The sequence below is a fragment of the Salvelinus fontinalis genome, chromosome 4 (genome assembly GCF_029448725.1).
Source record: "Salvelinus fontinalis isolate EN_2023a chromosome 4, ASM2944872v1, whole genome shotgun sequence".
NCBI lineage: Eukaryota > Metazoa > Chordata > Actinopteri > Salmoniformes > Salmonidae > Salvelinus > Salvelinus fontinalis.
In genome coordinates, this window is record NC_074668.1 from 84,187,585 (window position 1) to 84,205,029 (window position 17,445).

General features: G+C 43.3%; 1 protein-coding gene across 1 annotated transcript in view; it reads left to right on the plus strand.

Annotated features, from left to right (window-relative positions):
- Positions 1-17,445, plus strand: part of LOC129854540 (A disintegrin and metalloproteinase with thrombospondin motifs 7) — a 173,900-nt gene that overhangs the window by 33,362 nt on the left and 123,093 nt on the right. Inside the window, exon 8 of the mRNA XM_055921721.1 lies at positions 7,248-7,391. Coding sequence (XP_055777696.1) covers positions 7,248-7,391 — 144 coding nt within the window. The remainder of the gene's footprint in view (positions 1-7,247; positions 7,392-17,445) is intronic.

Here is a 17,445-nt window from a genome sequence, read left to right on the forward strand (position 1 = left end):
GTCTGTCCTGAGCCGCCCGTCTGTCCTGAGCCGCTTGAGCCGCCAGTCTGTCCTGAGCCGCTTGAGCCGCCAGTCTGTCCTGAGCCGCTTGAGCCGCCAGTCTGTCCTGAGCCGCTTGAGCCGCCAGTCTGTCCTGAGACGCTTGAGCCGCCAGTCTGTCCTGAGACGCTTGAGCCGCCAGTCTGTCCTGAGCCGCTTGAGCCGCCAGTCTGTCCTGAGCCGCTTGAGCCGCCCGTCTGTCCTGAGCCGCCCGTCTGTCCTGAGCCGCCCGAGCCGCCCGTCAGTCAGGAGCCGCCCGAGCCGCCCGTCAGTAAGGAGTCGCCCGTCAGTCCGGATCTGCCTGAGCCGCCCGTCAGTCCGGATCTGCCGGAGTCTCCCTCCTGTCCGGAGCTGCCCCCCAGTCCAGAGGCGTCCCTCAGTCCAGTCGTGACCTTTACTAGGATCTCAAATCCAGGGTCGGTGACGAGGGTCGCCGCTCCTAAGGTATCAAGGAGTGGGCCGAGACTATGGTGGAGTGGGGTCCTCGTCCCACTCCAGAGCCGCCACCGCGGTACATGCCCACCAAGACCCTCCCCTATAGGTTCAGGTTTTGCGGCCGGAGTCCGCACCTTTGGGGTGGGTACTGTCACGTTCTGACCTTAGTTCCTTTTTTATGTCTTTATTTTAGTTTGGTCAGGGCGTGAGTTGGGGTGGGCATTCTATGTTGTTTTTTCTATGTTTTGTTCTGTTGTTCTATTTCTATGTGTTTGGCCTAGTATGGTTCTCAATCAGAGGCAGGTGTTAGTCATTGTCTCTGATTGGGAGCCATATTTAGGTAGCCTGTTGTCTATTGTGTTTTGTGGGTGGTTGTTTCCTGTGTCTGTGTTTGCATCACACGGGACTGTTTCGATTTTTGTTTGTTCTTTCACTTTGTTATTTTGTATTTTCGTAGTGTTCAGTTTTACATTGGAGTGTTCAGTGTAGTGTTCAGTGTAGTGTTCAGTTTTACATTTAAATTGGACACTTACCACGCTGCAAATTGGTCCGATATCTCTTACTCCTCGTCAGAAGAAGAGGATAGTCGTTACAGGCACAGATGGAACTATCCAAACAGAAGATGCATCTCCTTCCAATGTTGATATTTGTTTTTGTTGACAACCAAACACGAGTCAATGTCACTTTTGAAATACAATAACTATCCTATTAACTTGTGAACCAGTTCACAAATTATATGTTGGATTCACGTCTTCAACTCAGTCAAAAATAAAAGTTAAAGAATGCGATTAAGCCAGTGGCTCAGATGGAACTATCCATGCAGCAGATACATCTTCTTTAAATGTTCATATTTTGATGCCTTGTCAACCAAACACAATTCAATATTGCTTTTGTAATACAGTAAATGGCCTTGAGTTACAAACTAATGTAACAATCAACCTTAAAATTAGTAACACATCCATGGCCACATTGTGAGGTTAATGCAACTATATAAATGTCATCCTATGTAATCATATAAAGTGTGTATGTTTACATTTACATTTACATTTACATTTATATGTATGTTCAAGATAGCATGAATAGGTCATCTCAGGTCGGGTGGAAATCATCACAATTCCTGTAATAATCTGACCAGAATCTCCAACAGAATTGATCACTTGCATCATTTACTTTTTAATGTAATCTCAACTGTAATCCAGGTCATTCGGTTCTGTTATTAGATGAAGCACAGTGATAACGCAATCTGTTGTATAAATAAACAACATATCTGACATTGTATTCCCATTTGAGCTTTGCTGTCCTTTTAAATGGTTGAAGCTCAGGGATAGACATTTGGGTGACAACTTTTCCATTGGAATTTGGTTGTGCTTTTAGATGGTTGAAAGAATAGTGACACATTGGGAATTCAACAACATTTTAGCTGTATTTTTTGAGTGGGTGAATCTCATTTATCCAACGTCTCACACCAAATTTTACCCAATTATCCAGGTTGTAATGATGTGGTGTGCTCAGTGGGTAGTGAAGAGTAGTCTCCACCAAAAATGGCTTCTCTATTTTGGAAGTTAGGAAAGAGGAAAAACAGACCCAGGTGGCCTAAACAAAGCTTTAAAGCTTCTGTCTGATATCTAATGTCTCTCTGCTACCAATTACAGTTATCCAACACCCTTTATCTTCTTTGTTGACAACATCACACTAAGATATTGTTCTTCACACGAACGGTGAGCCACATGCGCCAACACACTCAGATATTGAGTTCTTCACACTAAAGCAGATGTCATACAAAGCAACCTGGATGCAATTTATGTCCACCTGTCACCCTCAAACTGCCTGCAACATAGTTGCATTGCATCATCGCAAGAGATAGAAACTGACTGGATACAATGTCCAGTCAGTAAGCAGAAACAAGTTTACATGACTCGTCATATCGTTCTGTTCCAGTTGTCATGTTTATGTTGTATAATTTTTTAAAACTTTTACCCCTTTTTCGTGATATCCAATTGGTAGTACGGACTCGGGAGCGGCGAAGGTCGAGAGCCATGCGCCCTCCGAAACACAACCCTGCTAAGCTGCACTGCTTCTTTACACAATGCTTGCTTAACCCGGAAGCTAGCCGCACCAATGTGTCGGAGAAAACACTGTACACCTGGCGACCGTCAGCTTGCAGGCGCCCAGCCCGCCACAAAGAGTCGCTAGAGCGCAATGGGACAAAGACATCCCGGCCGGCCAAACCCTCTCCTAACCAGGACGACGCTAGTCCAATTGTGCGCCGCCTCATGGGTCTCCCGATCACGGCCGGCTGTGATACAGCCTTGGATCGAACCTGGGTCTGTAGTGACGCCTCAAGCACCTCGATGCAGTGCCTTAGACCGCTGAGCCACTCGGGAGGCCTAATAAATGTTATTTTATAAGTGAACTCAGACCTTGAAATTTAAATTGTCCAACAAGAACTGCACTAGCTAGCTTAGCTCGCCGCTATCTTGGTTAGCTAGCTAGCTGTTGTTAAAACATGGTTGGTAAATAGGCAACATTTTGGCTAGCTAAATTTTACAGACAGAATTTTGCCTATATCAATGCTGTTACAATTACCAAACATTTGGATAAACAAATAATGTATGAAAAGTGATGTATGAAAAGATTGCATGTTCCATTTGAATTGCTTTGCCTTTGTGTATCAGCAAGGTCGCTTGAGATGTTACAGCTTGCCACTTGCTGCAACAGAAATTGTCCAAATTGATTCGTGTTACACAGGCGTCGCACAGGCAGCCCAATTCTGATCTTTTTTTTCCCACTGGTTGGTCTTTGACCAATCACATCAGATCTATTTACATCAGATCTTTGTCAGAGCTGATCTGATTGGTCAAACGACCAATTCGTGAAAAAAATATCAGAATTGGGCTGCCTGTCTAAACGCAGCCGTAGAGTAATCCGCATGGTGTTTCATCTCCATTGTGTGATGTGATGAACAAAAATAGGTGGTTCTTTCATGTGTTAGGTCTAGCCTTATAAATACCCTGCTGACAAACACAGCTATACAAATACATTGTCCCCAAATACCCTCAGTAATGACAATGCATTGTACCCAGACACCTTCAATTAGAATACATTGTACACAAACACCCATGGAGAATATATCCTCATTAAATAATAATAACAAGCAGGTGTTGGATTTATGTACCACCCATCCCACCCTTGTGTCGCTTAGTTAGAATGTGTGGCTGAGGGAATGCAACATTTGAAGTATTTGATAAGCATTCAATGCTCACCTGAATGAAAGAGGAGCTGTGGAATGTGATACCATGGGACATTGCTCTGGTCCCTCCACCCCTTTAGAACCTATTAATGATGTTCTTTGTCCTCCGTGTTCTGTTGTTGTCGAGGCAGACACTATGGCTTTGGAAATATCTTCTGTTGTTGTCGAGGCAGACACTATGGCTTTGGAAATATGTTCTGTTGTTGTCGTCGAGGCAGACACTATGGCTTTGGAAATATGTTCTGTTGTTGTCGAGGCAGACACTATGGCTTTGGAAATATGTTCTGTTGTTGTTGTCGAGGCAGACACTATGGTTTTGGAAATATCTTCTGTTGTTGTCGAGGCAGACACTATGGCTTTGGAATTAAACTAACTAGACAATCAAAAACACATACAGCCAAACACCAATGCATTGACACAAACCTGTTGTTTTTCAGTAGCTAATTATCCAGGAGAGCTAACATATAGCAAAGTGGGGGTGTTAAAAAGTGAGGAGAGAGACTGAATGAGAGAGAAAATGAGAGGGAATGAGATGGAGAAAATGAGATGGAGAGGGAGGACGAAAGACAAAGGAGATGATTGTGGACTACAGGAAAAAGAGGACCAAGCACGCCCCTATTCTCATCAACAGGGCTGCAGTGGAGCAGGTGGAGAGCATCTAGTTTCTTGGTGTCCACATCACCAACAAACTATCATTGTCCAAGCACACCAAGACAGTGGTGAAGAGGGCACGACAATGCCTATTCCCCCAAAAGATTATGGCATAGGTCCTCAGATCCTCAAAAGGTTCTACAGCTGCGCCATTGAGAGTATCCTGACTGGTTGCATCACTGCCTGGTATGGCAACTGCTCGGCTTCCGACCGCAAGGCACGACAGAGGGTAGTGCGAATGGCCCAGTACATCACTGGGGCCAAGCTTCCTGCCATCCAGGACCTCTATATCAGGCGGTGTCAGGTATATTGTCAAAGACTCCAGCCACCCTAGTCATAGACTGTTCTCTCTGCTACCGCACGGCAAGTGGTACCGGAGCGCCAAGTCTAGGTCCAAGAGACTTCTAAAGAGCTTCTAGACTATTTGCATCGCCCCCTCTCCCCCTCTTTTATGCCGCTGCTACTCTCTGTCGTTATCATCTATGCATAGTCACTTTAATAACTCTACCCACATGTACATATTACCTCAACTAACTCGTATATAGTCTCGCTATTGTTATTTAAAAGCTGCTCTTTAATTACTTGTTACATTTATTTCTTATTCTTATCAGTATTTTTTTTTTAAACTGCATTGTTGGTTAGGGGTTTGTAAGTAAGTATTTCACTGTAAGGTCTACAACTATACCTGTTGTATTTGAGAGTGAGAGTGAGTGAGAGTGAGTGAGAGAGTGAGAGAGTGAGAGAGAGAGTGAGAGAGTGAGTGAGAGAGTGAGAGAGTGAGAGAGTGAGAGAGTGAGTGAGTGAATGAGTGAGTGAGTGAGTGAGTGAGTGAGTTGAGAAAGTTGGTTTGGTGTCTCTAGCTTGAATGATTTAAACCCCCTAAGGTCGCTGTCCTCGCCCCTGCTGAAATCATATTAGCATAATACAAAACATTTAATAATCTATCAGTTTAAGCTAGACATCTGTTTTTTTTTGTATTGGATGCGTCTCAATCCACCACATCTGCTTAAGTAACACTTCTGCATCTGCTGTGGAAGGTGACAGAGCTAGAGCGGTGTTTGTCAGGCCGAAAATAGAAAGATGAGACTCACACGTAAATGTCCGTTTTGCTCTAGGACGACCACAGGCCACACAAGACTCATCTGAAGTCGGTACAGCCGACCTGCCAACTTCTGTCTGTAGAGTCCGAATAGTTGGGGCTACACACTAATATGACCCATCTGTGTAAAGGTGAGACTCTCACGAACATGTATAGTACCAGTCAAAAGTTTGGACACCTACACATTAAAGGGATTTTCTTTATTTTTACTATTTTCTACATTGTAGAATAATAGTGAAGACATCAAAACTATGAAATAACACATACTGAATCATGTAGTAACCCAAAAAATGTTAAACAAAGGTGTGCCTTGTTAGAAGTTAAATTGTGGAATTTCTTTCCTTATTCATGTGTTTGAGCCAATCAGTTGTCTTGTGACAAGGTAGGGGTGGATTACAGAAGATAGTCTAATCATTCAAACTAATGTTAAGTTATGCAAATGTTTTATGGTTATAGTTGAAAAGTAAATAGTATAAAAAATCTTTTGACAAGCAATCTAAGTATAGTGTAGAATTAGAATGCTGTGATGCAAGTTAGTTAAGTCAGAAAACAAGTCGTGCAGCACACAAGTTAAATGAATTCGCTATGAGGTGCCTAGATCCAAATGCCCAATAACAAGAAAATGAAAGTCCACTCTTTTGGGATGAAAGTGGTTGAAGATACATCTGTTTATTCCATTAGGGACAAACGTCTCACCCCGTCAGGTTTCATCAGTGTCAATGTCATAGCCTTAATTCAAAGGGAGTGGACCTTATCAGTGCTGTGTATGAATGCAAAACCTAATAGAGTTTGATAGTAGTTGAGGTCAACTCCAGTCAATGTATAGCATGTCTCTATACGTGTCCCACTTTCTTTTTTAAAGAGCTCTAACTGAACCAGCACTGACTTAGGCATTTGTTGGAAAGGGGCCCTTTACTACATACAACAGCAGGGTATGTAAATACAATTAAAAGGGAGTTTGCCTAGTCTTTGAGGCCTCAGCCCTCGTCTTGGAGTCTTTAGATCATCACAGAGTGAAGCTGTGATATTGGTTGGTGGTGCCATATATTGCTAAGCCCCCTAGTGTGATTCAGATTGGTTTCTAAATACTCCGCTCAGTGGCCATAGGGGGTAAATGGGACTGGGTTGGTTAACGCTTGTGTGAGATCCGGAAGTCCGGCGACTGATGAAAGCAATGTGTCGCATTAGCTTAGCGGGCTATGCTACCCACTACAAAGACACCAAGACTGCTGCCAGACATGTTTGTCAAAGGATTTTGTGCGGTTTCCAAGGCAGGCTCTGGCAGCATTTGATGTGTATACAGTACATGTCTGTCTCTTTGGTCTCTCTCTACTGTGTGAATGTGTACGTGCATACGTGTGCTTATTAAAGTGTGTGTCTAGGCAGCCTGTCTAGGCAGTGGCCTCTCAATATACACTCTGCATCAGCTGTGTGTGTATATATTGAGTAGACAAAATATTAGGAATGCCTGTTCTTTCCATGATGGTGGGTTGACCAGGTGAATCCGGGTGAAGCTATGGTCCTTTACTGATATCACCTGTTAAATCCACTTCAATCCATTAGTTATGTGTTCCTCATTTTTTGTCCAGTTGGTGTATAGTGTATAATTGAGAATGGATATTATATTGTATAGTTGTCCACTCACTGTGCTGTCTCTGTGTAGTGTGTGTGTGTGTGTCTATATTTTCCTATATATCTGTGTACATGTCAAATTGTCCATGCAGAGCCCACTCACTCTCCCTTCTCTCTGTGGGATGTGCTTCTATGCCGCAGCTTTGGGATTCAGCATGATGGGAACGGCAATGACTGTGAGCCGATTGGGAAAAGACCTTTCATCATGTCTCCACAGCTCCTGTATGGCACCTCCACCCCCAGCTGGTCGCGCTGCAGCCGGCAGTATATCACCCGCTTCCTCGAGTGAGTTCTAATTCCTAATTCTATTGTCCCACACTGATGACCTCATCATTCTGTCTAAGTGTCTCCCTGTTTCTCTCTCACGCTTTGTAATGATAATGCAAATGATAGTATATAGAAAACCATACAATGCGTCATTCAATCAGGCTTAAATGAACAGATAGGGTTAATGCAATGTTCCCAAAGAAAACAGAATGCAAACATCATTTCCTCACTATCTGTTGTTCTCTTTCTGCCTCTCTTTATGTCTCCATCTGTCTTTCTCTCTTTTATTCTCTCTCCCTCTTCTCTCCTCATCCCCTTCAAACCACATTACCTGTCTCTTTCCCGTCTCTATCTCCCTATTCTACAATTCCACTCATTGTTTGTGCCACTGATGGCCCTTGAATCCATAATACAACTACTCCCCAATAAGGACCTAATGGAATATGTACCGGATATGTGCACTGATTTATGTATGCATTCTAATTGTCCCATGGTCTCTTTGTTCCATGTTGCTTAATGCTTTCAAATTGAGCAGTTCCACCAATGATGTATCCACTTTCAATCGACCATCTACCCAAATAGCCTGGATATGAGAGGGTTGTATGTGGATGGTACTTAGAATGTTTCAATCACAGATCAATAGACAAAACCTCATCACTGCTTACTACCATCCAATCTATCTGAGACTCAGAGACAAGCGTCAGAGACGTGTTTGGTTCCTAAGTAAACTAAGATAAATGATCTATTTCAATACATCATACACCCTTTCCGGTCATAGGTGTGTGTCCATGAAATATGACATGCTTTCTGCTTTATTTGTGATTTTTGCAGCGTGAAAAATACCTCTTGTCAGCTCCATTAGCTTAATAGGAGGATCGTACGCTGTGTCTTTGTCTTTTTTTTTTGAAAGGTGAACCTTCGCCCCAATCTGAGGTCCTGCGCAGGTTTTCATCAAGGATCTCTCTGTACTTTGCTCCGTTCATCTGTCCCTCTATCCTGACTAGTCTCCCAGTTCCTGCCGCTACATAACACCCCCCCCACATGATGCTGCCACCACCATGCTTCACAGTAGGGATGGTGCCAGGTGTCTTCCAGACATGACACTTGGCAATCAGGCCAAAGAGTTCAATCTTGGTTTCATCAGACCAGAGAATCTTGTTTCTCATAATCTGAGAGTCTTTAGGTGCCTTTTGGTCATGTGCCTTTTACTGAGGAGTGGCTTCTGTCTGACCACTCAACCATAATGGCCAGATTGATGGAGTGTTGCAGAGATGGTTGTCCTTCTGGAAGGTTCTACCATCTCCACAGAGGAACTCTGGAGCTCTGTCAGAGTGACCACCAGGTTCTTTGTCACCTCCCTGACCAAGGCCTGTCTCCCCCGATTGCTCAATTTGGCCAGACTGCATCGGATACATGTGCTACATGTAGTAAGACAGAGGGGTGCTATTTCGCTCGCTCAGATTCTTTCTCCAGTGAGATAGTTTCAGCCACTTGCGAATTGAAGGAAAGTTGGCGGGTGCACAGTGCACTCTTCGGATGGAATTATTTTGGATGAACATGCGAAGGTAACCTACTTTTTAAAATTAATTAGTTTGACAAATGAAAACATCATGGTTGTGTTCATGGCACATTAAAAGGTAATGCATTTGACAGTTAAATAATGTCTTTACTATACATTCCATACAAAATGTGAGGAGAGGGGTGCCTCAGACTGGCCTCCAAGTGGGTGTGTGTGTTTGTGTGGACCTAGCCAGGATCTAGGCCTGGGGTGAGTAATTGATTTATCTTCATGCCTGCTAAAAAAATACGACGGCATTTGCTCCCACATTTTTCCTAAAACGTGATTGGTTGCATGTGCTCTCATATATTGGCTTGCTACAGTGTTAGTCTCTTGCTCCAAAATGCTCTGGTAACATTGTTTGGATCGCTGCACTGGCACCAACTAGCAAGAAAGGCAGAAAACCAGTGTAAAAGATAACTAATGAGCATGTCTGGAAACATGGTCCAGATTTACATGAGAAGTGTTTGCACCAATACAGAACTTGCACCTGTTTTCTCTTTGTCTGAGTGAACATGGCATAAACTAAAAAATAAAGGTTACAAATAGGAAAATGAGTGTATGGTAAAATGTATGACGATGGTTTAATGTTTTAGCTTTGTTTACTTGACTTTAAAGTCATGTGAAAATGTTGCACCCGTACAAACGTTAAATCAATTGGCATGCATCTGACATGCACCACCAAGCCTACATTGACTGTTTTTCTTTTGTTTTTGTTTCTTTGTCAGAGTGAAGCTGTATGTATGACTCAGTATGTATTTTTCTTCGCTGAAATGACCTATTTACATGCTATAGCCCCTACTTTATCTAATGCAGGCAAACCATCACTTGAGAGTTGGCAGTCATAAGTTTAGTTGCACTCGTCCTTCTACTTGTTTGTACATTTGTACTTTTTGCTCTACTTGTTGTTTTGGTGTGACGAAGTATAGTTATTTCAGTAGGTTTGCATTCAGATGCAGACACAGTCGTGTCCTTGAAAATAACATTCACACATAATATGAGGTGAAAATTTGATCAGCACAGACCTATGACCGGAAAGGGTGTATGATGTATTGAAAGAAACCCTTTATCTTTAATTTCCCTCAAGTAAACCAAGATGAAGGGTCTCTTTCAGTACATAATACATCCTTTCCAGTCATAGGTCTGTGCTGATTACATTTTAACCTCACATTGTGTGTGAATGTTATTTTCAAGGACACGACTGTGTCGGGTAGGAGCGTTGGGCCAGTAACCGAAAGGTTGCTGGATCAAATCCCCGAGCTGGTAAGGTAAAAATCTGCCGTTCTGCCCTTGAGCAAGGCAGTTAACCCACCGGAAAAGTGGTGCGTGCATATGTATTCACCCCCTTTGCTATGAAGCCCATATATAAGATATGGTGCAACCAATTACTTTCAGAAGTCACATAGTTAGTTAAATAAAGTCCACCTGTGTGCAAGTGTCACATGATCTCAGTAGATATACACCTGTTCTGAAAGGCCCCAGAGTCTGCAACACCACTAAGCAAGGTGCACCACCAAGCAAGTGGCACCATGAAGACCAAGGAGCTCTCCAAACAGGTCAGGAACAAAGTTCTGGAGAAGTACAGTGTCACGGCCGTCAACAGAAGTAGACCAAGGTGCAGCATGGTGAGCGTACATATTCCTTTTTATTAGGATGACGCCGACAAAAACAATACAAAACAACCGTGAAGCTTAAGGGCCATGTTGTGCCACAAACAAAGTTGACTTCCCACAACGAAAGGAGGGAAAAAGGTCTACCTAAGTATGGTTCCCAATCAGAGACAACGATAGACAGCTGTCCCTGATTGAGAACCATACCCGGCCAAAACATAGAAATACAAAAAACATAGAAAATAAAACATAGAATGTCCACCCCAAATCACACCCTGACCAAACCAAAATAGAGACATAAAAAGGCTCACGAAGGTCAGGGCGTGACATACAGATTAGGGTTGGGTTATAAAAAATATCAGCAACTTTGAACATCCCACGGAGCACCAATAAGTCCATTATTTAAAAATGGAAAGAATATGGCACCACAACAAACCTGCCAAGAGAGGGCCGCCCACCAAAACTTACGGACCAGGCAAGGAGGGCATTAATCAGAGGCAATAAAGAGACCAAAGATAACCCTGAAGGAGCTGCAAAGCTCCACAGCGGAGATTGGACTTTCTGTCCATAGGACCACTTTAAGCCGTACACTCCACAGAGCTGGGCTTTACAGAAGAGTGGACAGAAAAAAGCCATTGCTTAAAGAAAAAAAATAAGCAAACACGTTTGGTGTTCGCCAAAAGGCATGTGGGAGACTCCCCAAACATATGGAATAAGGTACTGTGGTCAGATAAGACAAAAGTTTTGCGTTTTGGCCATCAAGGAAAACGCTATGTCTGGCGCAAATCCAACACCTCATCACCTCGAGAACACCATCCCCACAGTGAAGCATGGTGGTGGCAGCATCATGCTGTTGGGATGTTTTTCATTGGCAGGGACTGGGAAACTGGTCAGAATTGAAGGAATGGTGGATGGCGCTAAATACAGGGAAATTCTTTTTTTTTTTTTCTTCCCATTTTTCTCCCCAATTTTCGTGGTATCCAATCGCTAGTAATTACTACCTTGTCTCATCGCTACAACTCTCGTACGGGCACGGGAGAGACGAAGGTCGAAAGCCATGCGTCCTTCGAAGCACAACCCAACCAGCCGTACTGCTTCTTAACACAGCGCGCCTCCAACCCGGAAGCCAGCCGCACCAATGTGTCGGAGGAAACACCGTGTACCTGGCCCCCCTTGGTTGGCGCGCACTGCGCCCGGCCCGCCACAGGAGTCGCTGGAGCGCGATGAGACAAGGATATCCCTACCGGCCAAACCCTCCCTACCCCGGACGACGCTATGCCAATTGTGCGTCCCCCACGGACCTCCCGGTCGCGGCCGGCTGGGCGCGACAGAGCGACAGAGCCTGGGCGCGAACCCAGAGACTCTGGTGGCGCAGTTAGCGCTGCGATGCAGTGCCCTAGACCACTGCGCCACCCGGGAGGCCCCACAGGGAAATTCTTATGGGAAACCTGTTTCAGTCTTCCAGAGATTTGAGACTGGGATAGAGGTTCACCTTCGAGCAGGACAATGACCATAAGCATACTGCTAAAGCAACACTCAAGTGGTTTAAGGGGAAACATTTAAATATTTTAGAATGGCCTAGTCAAAGCCCAGACCTCAATCCAATTGAGAATCTGTGGTATGACTTAAAGATTGCTGTACACCAGCGGAACCCATCCAACTTGAAGGAGCTGGAGCAGTTTTGCCTTGAAGAATGGGCAAAAATCCCAGTGGCTAGATGCGCCAAGCTTATAGAGACATACCCCAGAGACTTGCAGTTGTATTAGCTGCAAACGGTGGCTCTACAAAGTTTTGACTTTGGTGGGGTGAATCATTATGCACACTCAAGTTTTCAGTTTTTTTGTGTTATTTCTTGTTTGTTTCACAATAAAAAATATTTTGCATCTTCAAAGTGGTAGGCATGTTGTGTAAATCAAATGATACAAACCCTCCCAAAATTATATTTTAATTCCAGGTTGTAAGGCAAAAAAATTGGAAACTTGCCAAGGAGGGGTGAATACTGTATTTCGCAAGCCACTGTAGGACTGTTTCACAACGGTAGCTCATATTGTCAGAGTACGAGCAGGGTTAGGGGGAATGAGCTGGCATGCAGGCGATCAGGCGGTTCATTGTACTCCCCCTCTGTCCTGCTGCTGAATGGGAGAGGGTAATAGCCCCTCCTTCCAGCTGGCACTAGCCATGGGCCCATGTACGCCACTCCTATCTCTCCTCATCTTTTCCTAAATTTCTCTCCATCTCACTCTTTATTTTTATATATACACTGCTCAAAAAAATAAAGGGAACACTTAAACAACACAAAGTCAATCACACTTCTGTGAAATCAAACTGCCCACTTAGGAAGCAACACTGATTGACAATAAATTGCACATGCTGTTGTGCAAATGGAATACACAAAAGGTGGAAATTATAGGCAATTAGCAAGACACCCCCAATAAAGGAGTGATTCTGCAGGTGGTGACCACAGACCACTTCTCAGTTCCTATGCTTCCTGGCTGATGTTTTGGTCACTTTTGAATGCTGGCGGTGCTCTCACTCTAGTGGTAGCATGAGACGGAGTCTACAACCCACACAAGTGGCTCAGGTAGTGCAGCTCATCCAGGATGGCACATCAATGCGAGCTGTGGCAAGAAGATTTGCTGTGTCTGTCAGCGTAGTGTCCAGAGCATGGAGGCGCTACCAGGAGACAGGCCAGTACATCAGGAGACGTGGAGGAGGCCGTAGGAGGGCAACAACCCAGCAGCAGGACCGCTACCTCCGCCTTTGTGCAAGGAGAAGCACTGCCAGAGCCCTGCAAAATGACCTCCAGCAGGGCACAAATTGCCTCCCTCTAATACTTTTTACATCCCATCTCCTCCTCTTCCTCCATTTGTCATCTTTCCCTCCCTCCTCTTCCTCTCATCTCGTCCTGCTCCCACCACAAGGGCACCATTGTGGGCTAATGGCAGAGAGATTCCTCAGGGCTCACTACTCAGTCCTATTCAGTTGTCTGACTTTGAGCTGTAGGTGTTAGTTAAATGTGGAATGTGGAAGGGCAGGCTGAGCCATGGGGTTCAGATGGTTATCCTACAGATGGGCTGAGGACAGAGAGAGTGGCTCTCCAACAATGTCTAGACTAGATTGTTTGAAGGGGGGTTGGAGGTTGGAAGGAGAGGCGGGGGTTACAAAAAAGCCCCAAAGCTTTTCATGTGTGTAATTGCAATGAAAAGGAATCTGGAAATTGCAGCGAGGACAATTATTGCCTTCTGCTTGATTGTGAGTGGGCAAGACTTCTAAGACTTAAGCTGTAAATTAACATGCACCGTGCAGTGTGTCCATTTTTTTACTGTTTGAAAGGTGAATGACGTTTTCACTGGTGTTACATAAGTTCAGACATTCGTATTGTTGACACTTATCGATTTTGATTTATTTTAGCTAGTGACTTGACTATTGAAAATATTAGCATTCGTTGTGTGGATTTTCTGAAAAGAATAGAGTTTGTAAATCACCACTTCAACCTGTGTAAACTTCTCCTGGACAGCAGATGTGTTTTTCTTTCACAAAGGCATCAGATGTCAGTTCTCCCTCTAAACCTCTATTCAGTGGACCTCTGCAGCCATAGTCACTCATGGAGAACAATTTAATTGCTGTTGCATAGTGGTCAATAGTATGCCATCCCAAATGCGTCATCATTATATGTATGCATCATTAAACTCCTGGCTATTGAAGTCTCATTGAAGAAGAAGTCATGTACTGTAGGTTAAGCAGCTGTTAACAGATGTTGAGTCAAATATTCCCCTCCTTTTTGGAATACTGCATCTAAACTTGCAAAGAATAGCTTTGCCCTTGGATAAACCAGTTCAATCAATGTTTGCATTTTAGAATCAGGGAAAATAATAAGTATTAGGGTATTTTTAGTCCATAAATCCCTATACTATTGTCCATTATCGGATGCACAGCATATACATTACACAGAAATGCTAGCGCCTTCTATCATACATTTCATTAGCTAGCTGTTAAATGGTCTTTAGTTTAGATGACTTGATATTTTTAACAAGGCACACATACAAAAGTATGCAGTTGATTAAGAATCAGTAGATAAACACAAAGTTTCCGACTTATTTTCATGTGTTCCTCTATCATGATAGTGTTTGGCATATGTGGCAGGATATTCAGTCTGTCTTCAGTAGTCGTTACTGTGGTCCAAAGTCTAATATAGGGTCACTTGTTCAGCTCTGAAAGCATTCTGTGGAATTCTCCCCAACTACATTACTAGGCATGTTGTGATTTTTCCTGCAGCTGTGAGGTGCAGCTGGCCAACGCCACCTTATAGCTCCTCCAGATGATCTAGGCCCTGTATTCGTAAAGTGATTCAGAGTAGGAGTTCTGATCTACGATCAGTTTGTCCTTTTAGATAATGCTGACTAAGACTGGGTGGACCTGATCCTAGAACAGCAATCCTATTTTGAGACACTTGGGAATACAGGCCCTGAGCTTTGTAGGCGTAATCCATCTCACCAGCTTTACCTTTTTTATGTTATTTTACCAGATCATTTCAGCTTTCAAGCTCACAGCTCAAAGTGGCCATTTTGTTTCTCGACTGGGTGCATGGGGTTCATTGAATGAAGTACATTTGAACTCAGTCAAATCTATGGAATATGTTGAAATTTGTGTCATGGAGCGTATTGAAGGAATTCACCCTATCTAGTTGCCATTCTTGATTGCCTGATAGTGAAATCAATCATTTTCATATTTTGCGTGTGAATCTGGCTGTTGCTAGGTAGAAGAAAGTCCAATGGATTGCTTAGTCCCAGTTAAGCTTTATTCATCACTAGTCACAACAAAATCAGTTGTATAAGCGTATTTATCATGACTGATGTAATAATCTATTATAGCAGTAGTGGTTAGAGCGTTGGGCCAGTAACCAAACGATTGCTAAATCTGTCATTCTGCCCCTGAACAAGGCAGTTAACCCACTGTTCCTAGGCTGTCATTGTAAATAAGAATTTGTTCTTAACTGACGTATAAAAAAAATAGCATGTTATTGGTTTGGATTGATGTTGCGTCTACACCTCACCAATGGACCAGTACTTTCAGATGCGTCATTGTATAAATGTTACTTCAGAAATGCAAAAAATCTTTGTTAGAGTTGAAATCACAAACATATATTAATAGGTTATTTCAGGTGAAATACTACGTAAGTGGACCAGACAGAGTTTACTGAAGCAGGATATTGAAAAGGCCTTTAGCCATAGTTTTATAAATTAATTGCAAAGACACCAGTTGTAAAAGTAATGGTTTAAACATTCTTTGCTGAATCTGTCTGGCTCAAATGTAATAACCCACTATACTGCAGGCTATAAAATGTGTGAACTTTAACTACCCTAGTGCTCCAGTAGGCTCCAATATGACTGGGGGGTGTCTGAGGGATGAAATTGGACATCAGAGTTGAGTTTTGCGCACTGAGTTCCACACAGCTTTTTACATTGTTAGGAGAGAAACTAGCCTGGTCTTAGATCTCTTTGTACTGTCTTGCCAACTCCTGTGGTCATTGTGGAATAGCATACCTAATAATATGGACGGTGCATAGGCTATATGCATGGACCAATATGGTAAAATAATTTAAACAAATCATCTGCCAATTGAGCAAAAGCGTGACAATGACCATACAAGTCGGCGATACAGCACAAACAGATCTGGGACCATGCTTGAGAGAACGAGGCCTGCTGGGAGGATTTGAGTCTTGATAGCAGTTCCACTTGCTGCAGTGATCACACCTCACCAATTACTGGGTCAGAATCAGTGGCCTGGGCTGTGATGCAGAGAAAACAACATTCAATAAAACAACATGGTAGCCTGCCAAGGGTAGAAATGATCTTTTTCTCTATTCAGAAACCTTTCAGACTAGTCAGTGTGACTGAAAGCAGAATAACTGGTCTTGATTGAACACTTCAATAGTTTTATTGAAACCCTTTACCCCCTCTCGATGGAGTTGTGTTCTGGCCGCCTCAGGATCTCTTCATCCTAATCTGTTCTTGTGTTGCTTGATGGCAGTTGAACAGACGCCAGTCACAGTCACTTATGATCATGTGTTTTTTTATATACTTTAAGTAAACAGGAAAGTCCTGTTGCCTGAGAAGTTTATTTTATTTGGCCTGGTCAAGGGTCACGCATCTTGTTATATTGACCATATTTTGGTCAATTGGACAAGCAGCTGGACTTCTGCTTATGAGAACAGCAGTGTGTGTTGTTCTGTAAAAGCTCAGCTGTGGCATACTGTTGCTGTGGAGTTGTGACCTTATTGTCCTTATCTACTCTCTCCCTTTGCTGCATGTTGGATTTGTGGAAATGTGCTACTGTACCTAAAACTATCTGCCCACATTTGTGGGCAGATAGTAATGAGTGGGCAGATAGTAATGAGTCTTCCTCCTGTCCAGTGTTTCCTCTGGAAACATTTGTAGCAGTAGGGGGAAAGGTCGCCGCACCCACCCCCTATTTTGGGTACTTTTTATATTGGACTGAGAAGCTCTGTTCTGGTGACTTTTTAAAAGGACATTCTACTCTAAAATGAATGAAAAGAAATATAATAATGCACACTCCATATCAAATATAATTTCCACCTCCAGAAAAGAGAGACAACTAATGTATTGGTCAAATTATTTGTTAAAATGATTTTACCATATTTGCTCCATGCATATAGCCTACGCACCGTCCATATTATTAGGTATGCTATTAGCAGTAAGCATTATCTCCTGTTGCCCACCTGATGCTGCATAGTCGCTATAAATTAATAGGCTGAAGCATGGGGTTGCCTACAGTATCTGTATTTACCCTATTGGGCTAATCATTGGGCGAGTTTGTTTTGCATGGTCCGGTGCCCGGGTAGGCAGAGTTTGTACATTTTTAGACCATTTCATTGGCTCTCCAC